This window comes from Chaetodon auriga, chromosome 11 (genome assembly GCF_051107435.1).
Source record: "Chaetodon auriga isolate fChaAug3 chromosome 11, fChaAug3.hap1, whole genome shotgun sequence".
NCBI lineage: Eukaryota > Metazoa > Chordata > Actinopteri > Chaetodontiformes > Chaetodontidae > Chaetodon > Chaetodon auriga.
The window spans coordinates 19,992,703-20,003,624 of NC_135084.1; the positions used below are offsets into that span (position 1 = coordinate 19,992,703).

The window sequence follows — 10,922 nt, forward strand, 5'->3', positions numbered from 1 at the left end:
GTTTCAGCTGTACTTGCATTACCTGTTTTGTATTTTATCAGCTCCTCATATGTTTTGTATGCAGAAATCTGAATTTGTAAAGTAACAAGGAACTGAAACTGTCAGATAAATGAAGTGAAGTAAATTGTGCAGTGGAAAGTGGCATGAAAAGAAAAGAGTTAAGTTGCTGTTTAATTAAAAACAAGTAACCACCACAGCTGTAAAAAGAAAGTTTAATTATGGCTTAAACTCGGAGGATTAAGCTCATCATCTGAGTTCATTTGTGTGTTTTGATTTTGATTAAGTCCGTTGATTTTATTGTGTCTTGCTGATATGTGTGACCTAGACTTCTCTCCCGTTCATCGTGCCAAATAAACTTAATTGAACTAAAAAAAAACAAACAAACAAAACAAAAACTGTATTTTTGTGTTGTGATATTTTTTATAACTGTATTTTTAGCTGCTAACCTGCTCTGTGCAGACACAAAACACTTTACCCAGCAAGCAATTTAAGACCCTCAAGGACAATTCTTGTCTTGGATTATTTTTAAAAACGTCTCTCAGATCAATTTATGGTTATAATAACTTTGCTTTTTATTAAATTGTAGACGTATTTGTTTCTGAGATTCTGCTGCTGTGACACTTGCACAGGATCAATAAAGTTTATTCTATCTTATGATAAACATAACGAATGCAGACGCCTCTGAACAGGACGCTGGGGGTTACTGAATGGTGTTAAGAGTATGAACATGATGTGAATCCAATGCTCTGACCTTCACAGTCACCATACCTCAACCTGCCCGAACACCTCTGGGACATTTTGGACTTTGCACCACGATCAAAACACCAGATGAGGGAAAATCTTTTGGAAGAATGGCTGACATCTGCAGGCGATGCGTGGTGCTTCACAGACGGTGGATTGCACAACAACTCTGATGACACTGGGACAGCAGGCTTCATGCTTTTATTGGGAGGCCCTCTGATTCACAGCTGTCAGCACTCCTAATCTTAAATAAAACTGATGCAATGTCTCAATCAAAAACCTTGAGAGCTTACAGACTCTGTCACTGATTCATGCCCAAAAGACGTCACCGGGTGACTTAATCAATTTAAGTGTTAATACTCTGATGTCCACAGCGGGGAGACAGTACTCCGTGTTTGTAGATAGAATATTTGCTATCTAACACAGCACCATGTTTTTAAAGTGGATTGTGATTTTAACATTGAGAGGTGCTGCTGCTGTGAGGTGAGACTGTGTTATAGGTGTCAGGTGAGATGTGCAACACACTTCATCATTTATTCTTTGAAAGATGAGATTTAAACAAATACGGCCAGAGGACAGTTTGTGCTTGTGTCTGTGCACATTGGCAACGATCAGTGGTGGAAGACGTACTCAGATCCTTTATTCAGGTTAAAGTCCTGCATTCAAAATTCGACTCAGCTCTGCTCTCCTGTTAGTTTTGTGGCGGTGCAGTTTACCACTTTTCGAACTGCACCGGACTGTGTGTTGGCCCTTCGACCCTGTCCAGTTAGCCTTTGTACCTTCACTTTAGCCCATAAATTCTTGCAGCTGTACCTGTCTGCCTCCACTGCCTGCGTCTGGATCCCTCCCCCACTGCCTTTCTCCCCCTCCCCCAAATACCAGCACAGCCTTGCATGACTACAATTTGAGATTAATTTAGCAGCCAACGTGTCAGTGTCAGTGATCATGTGTTTTTTTTTATGTAAAATCAAAGTAACTATATGTGTTAAATAAGTAAAAAGTAAAATTTTTTCCTCTGATGTGTTTACTTATGTGCAGTTCTTGAGTAAATGTACTTATATTGAAGTACTGATCTCAATCATGAAACCACAGCTTGTGCGACAGTAATATTCTGAGTGAAATAATGACAAAGAAACATGAGGACACTGAAGTATGGATTGTTTTATTTGGTCTGTGTCAGGCCAAGTCACATTAACATATAACAATTATTATGATATAATAATAAAAAAAACAAATAATAGAATTCTAAAAAATGCATTTGCTATTTATTGCGAGCAAATAACACTTGGACCCGGGACATAATGCCATTTTGGGGACATTTGGGCTAAAAGCAATAACACGTTTGCTCCTTGAAGGTTAAACTGCAGTTTGTGCTGAGGTTCACTTCAAAACATTTTCACATAAACCAGGGAATCATAACAATGATTCTTTGGCCTCATAAAGCCTGGAATAATTCATGGTTTTACAGGTTACGCCACACACACACACACACACACACACACACACACACAGTTGATTACCTGAGTGTAGTTTGTTCTGTCTTCAGTCTCTTTATTTTTAAAACAGATGCAAATTGATTTCTAGCATATATCAGCGTCAAATCTTTCCATCAGAAAGCACAGAATCACCTTGAGACAACAAATCTGACCATTTTGGACCTTTAAATAGTAAAATTTTTGAAGTTTAGAAACATTCCTACTTCCTCTCCTGATTTATTCCCCATTCAAATGTCACAAATAATCAGATTCATGGTTTTCCTTATCCACTTGGTACACAGTGGTTTAATGAAGCTGCCAACTACCTTGAGTTAGGATGTTTTTATAATCAGGCTTAACTTCCTGTCTGGGCTAAAACAGGAAAATGGCTCTTCCTCCTTCTCTTCTGTGGACACTTCACAGCCTTTGTGTCATCTGGTCTATCGCTGTCTTCTTCTACCTCCACTCGACAAGACGCCGCACATCACGCTGTTAGACGCCTGTCCAGTCTGTCTCTAAGCAGTAGCCTGGCTTCAATTTCTGCAGGTGTTGACGCGCAGAAGTTGTGCTTTGGGACCATTTGCATTCTTTTTATTGTGACAGGCTGACAGGCTTTATCTCTTTACATGTGATAATATCAGGACATTTTTCACTTGGACCCTCACACCTTTTTCCTGTTTTGTCTTTTTCCTCTGTGTCTCCGGGGTTTAGCACAGCATGTTCATGCACACACAGTCTCACACACACACAGTACTGAAGAAATGGTGGTGTTTTAACTGACTTGACTGAGGTAAGCTCCCAAGGGACTGTAATGAAATGTCAATGAGGTGGCTTAACAAGTCGGATGCTCGGCAGTGAAGTGTGGAATGTGAACTTGGCAACTCCATCCCCCTGCGAGTGTAAGAAAATGGTCCCTCACAGTTTTCTGCTGCCTACAGCGTCAATTATTCACACCCGATTGATCCCACACAGTCAAATATGTTGTGAAAAGAAACAGACAGCAAGCATTTCCTCCTTTTCCTGCTCTAATTGTAGATTTTACCGTCTCGTGTAACTGTAAACCTTTGTGAGTAACATCTCCCCGATTGCCCTCGTCCCCCTTAGCTGACTCACAACACGGCGGCACTGCTGCCGGATCTGCTGCTGCCGGAGGATCTGAAGTCCTGGCATATAACAACCAGCCTGTACAAGTTCAGTATGACCACCAGGAAGTTCTTGATGGCAAAGAAAACCAGCATCTGGTGGAAGATTTTGAAGTAGGTCATGACGGTGAGCCTGACCACCAGGAAAGGCCCGTCCTGGATAAACAAGGCCTCTACGATGTTCCACATGTCCGTGCTGTGTTTAGCCATGAGGGACGTCCCCTGGACCCCCTCCACATCCTCACTGTTTGGCTTGGAGTTCACCACTTTTCATAATAAAAAGACAAAAAAACAAGAGGTCAGCGGTAGAAGGACACTAGTCAAGATGACCAATGAGAGAGAGGGTGTGTTAGGCTGCATGTTTGCTCTTTACACCCGCTTCTCCTGTCATTTCGGGCTGAATTCTGTTGTAAAGAAAACCTGCAGCCAACCTGCCAATAACCCCAGAATTTAACTTAATTTAATTTATTATTGATTTGGGTAAACTGACACTTTGAGCCTGCTTTAAAACATCCTTTTTTTGTCTCAGCTGTTGTTTCCAGCATCAAGCATGAACTTTAAACTCAGCGTTTAAGACAATATGGCAGAGAAGTCTCTAAAGTGCTCAGAAAGAAGTACAAATTTCAATGCATCATGTAATGCGATCAAAAGCTCCACTAAATGGCCCTAACTTCTCTCCGCTGCTGTTTTTCACGGCGAAGACTGGACAGGAACTCGGCTGAACGCGTGGAGCCTGTATGTCAACACTTCCTGTGTTTGCACGGCATCCAAACATACAGGAACAATAACATACGACACACCCGCATGAGCAAACACACACGGAGGAGAAGCAGCTTCATTCGTAAACACAGCGCTGTGCGTTCCAGCTCTAAGTGCTCTAAATGCATTATGAAAGTATCATTATTAAGAATCTCATCCCTTTGTAAATTATTAAATTGGATTATGAATAATTGAGTTCGTCAGTGGAGGTTGTCTTTTCTGAAAACAAAGTTAGGCTGCTTCTAATCACTTTATAATGTTCTTTCTTTCTTTCTTTCTTTCTTTCTTTCTTTCTTTCTTTCTTTCTTTCCTTAGTGGAACTCCATCCTTTGTTCCCTCCGAGTTGCGCAAGCTGGTTTATATTCGTCTCAGTGCTCGGTTTAATACGTTTCAGAAAGACATCTGCTGGTTGATAAGAGAGCTGAAGACTTTATCAGCAGAAATCTATTTATGTAATGAGCACGTGAGGCTGGATTTCCTCCTGTCGACATTTATACAAACTCCTTAAGTACACCCTTCCCGTCAGACTGTTTTTGGAACTGTGTCTGAAAGCAGGGACATTATCACGTCTCTAACAAAAGCCTGATCTTCAAGGCTCGGGAAGTCAAAACAGATTTTTGGGTTGGTCATTTGACAAAACTGGGTGATTTCAGCCGAGCTAGTTTTCACTGTTTACTTACAGCCCTGGCCTGGATGCTGCTGACCTTACTAATGTTTTGCCAGTTTGTAAACACACTGTTTGGATTGTCCCACAGTGGGAAGAGGTCATATACAACGCTGCACGTCTGTAACTGCTTAATAAGAGCAAAGTTATTGGTTTAACAGATAAACACACACTGACCGGCCAGATGCAGGGGGAACTGCAACATGCTCCAAGTCCATACAGCTAAGATGATGTAGACCAGCTGCGGGCTGTTATCTCTGGAAAACACACATGGAAAATGTAGTCAAAGTCAGTCCCATGAGTTTCAATATATGTCAGAGGGATGCTGCTTGTTTCAGTAAAGGCACTGATGTAATGTCAACACATCAGGGGCAGGATTGGGGGACACAGATATGGTAACGTCACCTTATAAGTGCTTGAGTTCTACATCTTTGTGCCTAATGTTTATGCATAATTAAGCGCACAGAGCTCAGCAGGCATACATGAAACCCAGAAGCACATCCATAACCAACAAGCGACATGATTAGCCACCCACTTGACGTCTGACAGCGTCTCACTAGTAAATTCGAGGATGTCTGCCGCAGTGCCAACAAAAATTAGGAGAAGCTGCGAGAGCTCGTCACGCGTGACTCCGCCTCCCAGCGGGAGGAGCCACTTGCCCACGATGAGGAGGATGAGCAGGATCTGATGAAGAGCGAGGATCCAGTCGTTGGAGCAGACAGACGATAGCATCTGGTGAAAATGGTGGAAAAGAAGAGAGAGTGAAAGTTATGTCTTCAAAAAAATCATCATCACAGACCCTGTACTTCTTTACTTCTGAACTTTTACTTGTATCGTAGTATTTCTACACTGTGGTATTGCTACTTTAAAATCAGAGTACTTCTTCCACCTCTGAATGCTGCCAGTTTGTGGTAAATATCGTCCTAGCAATAAACCTGGAATAGTTAAAGTATGCAGAGATTACGCTAACCTGCTGGTGCTTGCTGTCTAAATCTCATCACTCACTCAATTTATATTTGATCTGATTAATCCAGTAAGTCATTATTTAGAGAAAACCAATAAAAGCTTAAAGTCAACAACGTATCAGTCCTTTTCTCCATACTTTCCAGCCTGCACTGTCAGTGCTTCTGACTCTTTGGGTCACAAATACATACTTTTATCTGTTGAAAACTGCTTCATTTCCTAAAACAGCTGTGCATTGTAGATTTGGAGACAGTAGCAGGAGCAGGCGGTGCATGTGTTGGGGAATGTTTTCAGCTGCAGAGTTTGTGTGCTTGTGCTTATTTAAGGCAGCAGACCGGTGTCTGTGGGATTGACTCAAAACAAATTACAGTGCCCATTTTCAATGTAATGAACTAAGTGCCGCAGTGCGTCTCATTATGTGTCTTTAATGGTTTTTAGACGACAATGGAGCGCTGCAGCACAGAGAAATAAGCTATATCAGGCTTTGACAACACAGTTAATACTTGTTAGTAGAATGAATTCATAGTTTTTTAAAAGGGATAAGTTGGCGGGAGTAAAACGCAGAATATCAACAGACTTATCCTTTAATGACTCCATTATGTTGCACGACTGAAACGCAGCACAGGGCTGGGACATGGAGGTGTGCCCACACATTTTTATGTTTTTAATTCTTCTGGGTTACGTGGGTGTGGTGGTGGTCTAGCTGTTGTTTATATGAAGTGTTTCAAATGCTCCCCTCTTACTGTGATTGGCCACACTCTCAGCCTCTTATGGTTGGTTTTAATGGCAGAAATTCTGACTGTATTGTGATCTATCTAAAACTCTGCTCTGCTTTTCATCCAAATGAAATGATTTGTCTTGCAGCTGCAGCTGTACAAATAATCAAAAGTCGTAGTTTATTTTGGTTTTCACATAGCTGTTGGTCCGGACGTGTGTACAGTTACAAACCTGTTGCTTCATTTTTTTGCTGTTTGCAGTGCAAGTCTTAGGTTTATTCTCGGGCCGGTCTCTCTCTTCAGCTGAGGCAAAGCAAAAAGACGGCTCCTCCACTGATATCCTGTTGCAGTCTGATCAGGGTGCAAGTTACATTTGTGTATAAATTGATTTAAATGCCCATCATGTTGATCATGTTATTATATTTTACTAGTTTGTCTGAGAAAGTGGGCTGTGAAATTTGGTACAGTGAGCTCCTATTTATGACCTCCTCTGACCCAGTGGAGTTCCTCAAGAGTTAATTCTTGGACCTTTTTAGGCCTCTTTTAGGGCACATTATCTGTCCCTCATCATTCATACACTTGTGATATTCAGCTTTATAAAGCTTGTAACCTCTTAAGTCGTGCTGCTTTACATCAGCTGAAATGGTTTTTGCCTCTGATCAGACCTCTGAAAGTATTCACCACATATCAGGCATCCATATTTCCAGTTATAAAATGTGAAATTACACCCACTCGGATTCCTCTGAAATTGAAAGCAATGCACGCAAGCATTTTAGCATCTTAATAACCCAGCTTAACGAGGATGCCTGAATTCCTCTGTGAAGAAAATATGATGGACAAATAAATAACAAGGAAGACTGTAACAACTGGGGGAAAGCTTCTCAAATCTGATGAAACTAAAATGCCTTGTAAGTTTTTGCCTATGAGAAAATCAACAGATTGTTTGCTTGTTGCATCAAACATTCTTTAGTCCTCGTTTAACTAACTAACTAATTTGCCTGAAAATGGTCAACAGAGACGATGGAGAGAGGACGGCTCTTCCTGGAATCCAAGCCTGAATCATGGGAAGATCTTTTTTCAGTCCCATTTGTGAATTCTTTGTGAATTCTATAACCCCTGGGGCTGCATCCGGCTTCCCTCTCCTCTGATGTGGGTGTTTTTCTCTTCTGCATTCACTCCAAAATGGAAATCAGAGCATCTGTCCAAAACTCTGCTCCTAAATGACCTAATGAGTCCCCTCAGGGATTTCAAGTTCCCTCTGCGCTGTCTTCCAATCAGATGTAGGATTTAGATAACCACCTCACACAACCACGTCTTTTCCTTTGACTCTGAAGAGCAACCCAGTTGTGAGGAGTTGGTGCATCTTAAGATGAGGAGAGTTAGCTTAGCTTAGCATTGAAGTGGTAGCAGAGGGAAACAGCTTGCCTTATTCTGTATAAAGCCAGCACCTCCAAAGCTCACTAATTAACACTTTAAATCTTGTTGTCTTAATCCATGCACAAACCGAGGAGTGAAAACGTTCTGTTTTATCTATCGGGGGAATGTGCCTCACTATTCCCTGATTGGGTGCAGTGACTTCCTGGACTCTGATTATCTGGCAACCGCATAGTGACAGATCTGTGATTAAGCTGTGAATCACAGTAAAAGAGAGCGACACCGAATGGATACAACAAATGAAAATGTGCTTGGGGAGAAGTGAGTAAGCCGTTTAAGAGCTTCCTGAGAAGTCTGGACTTTATTTTTGAGCTTGTCCTAAGTTTCACTACCCCAGATATTGTGTATACTCCTCGCTGCAGTGCAAGTGGTTTCCAAGAAATACATCATCTTTCTCACTTTTGTTCACTTCTGTTCTTTGCAGGAAAATCGCAACAGAGAACGTGTTCTTCTAGAAGAGGGAAATGGAGGTGAAGGAATTTTTCAGTCTGTCCGCTTACCCTCAGGTAGTCCTGGTATGTCTGGTTCGCCAGGGTCTTGTTCAGAGTGACCACTCCTCGCACATTCTCCCAAGAGTCGAGCCTCTTGCACTGAAAACAGTTGAAAGAGGCTTTACAAAGACTGAATTTCACAGCCTATGTGTACTTTTCACTGTCACTAAAGCTTGAAGAGCTTCATGTTTAAAAGCAAATGCGGTATTTGACAGAATCAGCAAATTACTGAATGACGAACTGTGGCTACGTGTGCATAGAGCTGCAGTTTTCCAGCCCAACAGCTGTCATTAGGTTACAATGTTTGGAAAGCATGAGAGCTGTTGTTTTAAACTGTCAGACGCTAAGCATTTTGTTTCTGGGGTTGAGTACCAGAGGGTCACTGTCTTTGTTCTGCTGATGGTGAAGCTCCAGGATCCAGATGGAGGGAATGATACTGATGAGAAACAGAAAGATCGGAGGAGAAAACCTGCAAGACAACCAGCGGCACTTTAACGACGCAATTTCATAGAGACACATGGAAAAAATGTAATTTGTGGAAATGTTAGGAAATGTTAATACTAATTGTGAATATTTTCAAACTCTAAACTTGACACTAATACACGTTAATACATCGATTAGCTGATTGATCAACTGGTGAACTGACAGAAAAATCAACTGGAGTGATCATTTTAGCAAATTTTCAAGCAAAAACGCCCAAAATGTGCTGGTTTCAGCTTTGAGATGTGAAGATTTGAAGCTTTTGTTTCTCTTATATGAAGACAGGCAGACTGTCTGCGGGTTTTGGACTCTTCACTGTGAACAACTGAAGATCATCTTGGACCGCATCCTGGAACCGAATGATTAATCGAGAAGAAATCGGCAGATTAATCGACAATAAGAATAATCATTAGTTGCATCACTTTGCTGCTTCTTGTGAGGCTTAATAATTTAATAGGATAAGAAAACACATGTTTTGGACATCTGGGAGTGTGGAAAAGGAAGTGAATGGGTGGATGTTTCTCTTCATAGCAAATTTATAGTTTAACATACTGTAATGTACTTAAAAAAAAAAAGTTTGCTAAATGAAAATGTCTGTTGTTTAACAGAAACAACTGTAAATGTTAAGATAATAAAATGCAGAATATTGTGTTGAGTCCCTGGAGCAAGTCAAGGAGTCCCACCCCACCCTTACGGTCCCAGGACCGTAAGGGTGGGGTGAACAATAGCAGCAAGCGCCATGCAGGATGCAGTGTATTTAGGGAGGTGGGGGAGGGTTGAATCAGGGTGTAAATAACAAAAGCTTGACTTATTTATAAGTTCTACTGTAAATCTATTGAGCAAAGGAAACGTGTGCAAATCATGCAGTTAAAATTAATTCTGCAGAGCAAAAAAGATGAGGTGAAGTTGCATCTTCAAGCATCATAATTCCAACAAATTTCAATCACTTCCATGCATGCGTTCATCTTACCATTTGTAATCTTTTCCCTTTCGGCGCTTCAGAGTTATTATCATTTCAACGACCAGCGGCAGGAAGAGGAACGTCAGGAACCAGTAATAACGACCGTAACTCAGATCTTTCTTGACCCATGTCACCCTCCAGACCCCGGTCAGAGAGACGAGGATAAACATCATTCTGGTAATAATCGCGCATACAAACTTGAACAGACCCATCACGCTGGCTGGCTGTATGTCAGCTTTACGCACCGCAGCTTTGCCGCTATTCCTGAAAGTTCAGATCCTGGAGAGTTAAAACTGCTGCATGGGCTTTTTTTTTTTTTGAACGCTGTCCCCAAAAAGTTTAAGCTCCGCCTCCAAAGTCCCGTCCAGTTTTACCTGACCCGGGATCAGATCGTGGAGAGAATAGGGGCAGCTGGACAAACCTGCGACCAATGAGCTGCTGCGGAATGCATGACAAAGCAAGCTGCGCGCGGATCTCATTCAGAATTATTCAATAATCTCTGGGTGTCATCACGAGTCCATCACTGACGCTGTGACTGTACGGGAGAGGGCAGCATCACATCAGCTGTTCACTCACGAGGAATGACAGCTTGAAGAGCACTTCCTCTGCTGTTTCCAGTAAACTTCGATGAAGGAGGATGACTAACAGGCTGCACATTCATCCAGCGCAGCGCTGTTTGATTCAGGGGAAACACATGCAGTAAGTGGTGGAGGAAGCATTAAGATCCTTTTAAGCCGAAATAGCGCAAGGATGAAATGCCACACTGCAATAAAAGATATTACTCAATGTACAGAAGCATTACCAGCATGAGAAAGTATCAAGGGTCAGAAGCCTGTTACATTAGTGGAGTATGACTAGAAGACTGAAGCTGCATTCTGAGGCTGCTGCTGGACGTGATGGAGCCAGTTTTAACTACTAGTTTATTTTACTGTAGTAAACTGAATAACAATACATCTGAATTCATATTTGTACTAAAAAAAATGATTCAGAAAGATTAGATTCACCTTGATTTAGACTTGTCATAACATTTTAAAACCTATAAGGAAAATATATGCTCCTCCTGAAAAGCAACTACATCATGTCTGTCAAATAAATG

The 10,922-nt window shown here is 41.5% G+C and overlaps 1 protein-coding gene across 1 annotated transcript; it reads right to left on the reverse strand.

Annotated features, from left to right (window-relative positions):
• Nucleotides 1-1,882: 1,882 nt before the first annotated feature.
• Nucleotides 1,883-10,115, reverse strand: LOC143328358 (transmembrane protein 26-like). The gene is made up of 6 exons (XM_076743446.1): nt 9,836-10,115; nt 8,758-8,854; nt 8,395-8,484; nt 5,317-5,513; nt 4,959-5,038; nt 1,883-3,624 (listed from the first exon to the last, which is right to left on the reverse strand). Exons 1-6 carry the CDS (start codon nt 10,036-10,038, stop codon nt 3,326-3,328), a joined length of 966 nt encoding a protein of 321 aa, XP_076599561.1. The 5' UTR covers nt 10,039-10,115; the 3' UTR covers nt 1,883-3,325.
• Between the last annotated feature and the right edge of the window lie 807 nt (nt 10,116-10,922).

What these genes read in the sequence shown, in the direction of transcription:
- LOC143328358 (XM_076743446.1), bottom strand. Translation starts at nt 10,038, where the DNA reads ATGGGTCTGTTCAAGTTTGTATGCGCGATTATTACCAGAATGATGTTT. An exon ending in CATACCAGGACTACCTGAGG is followed by an intron (nt 5,514 to 8,394) that starts GTAAGCGGACAG and finishes CATTTTCACCAG; the next exon opens with ATGCTATCGTCTGTCTGCTC. An exon ending in GAGACGCTGTCAGACGTCAA is followed by an intron (nt 5,039 to 5,316) that starts GTGGGTGGCTAA and finishes TGTGTTTTCCAG; the next exon opens with AGATAACAGCCCGCAGCTGG.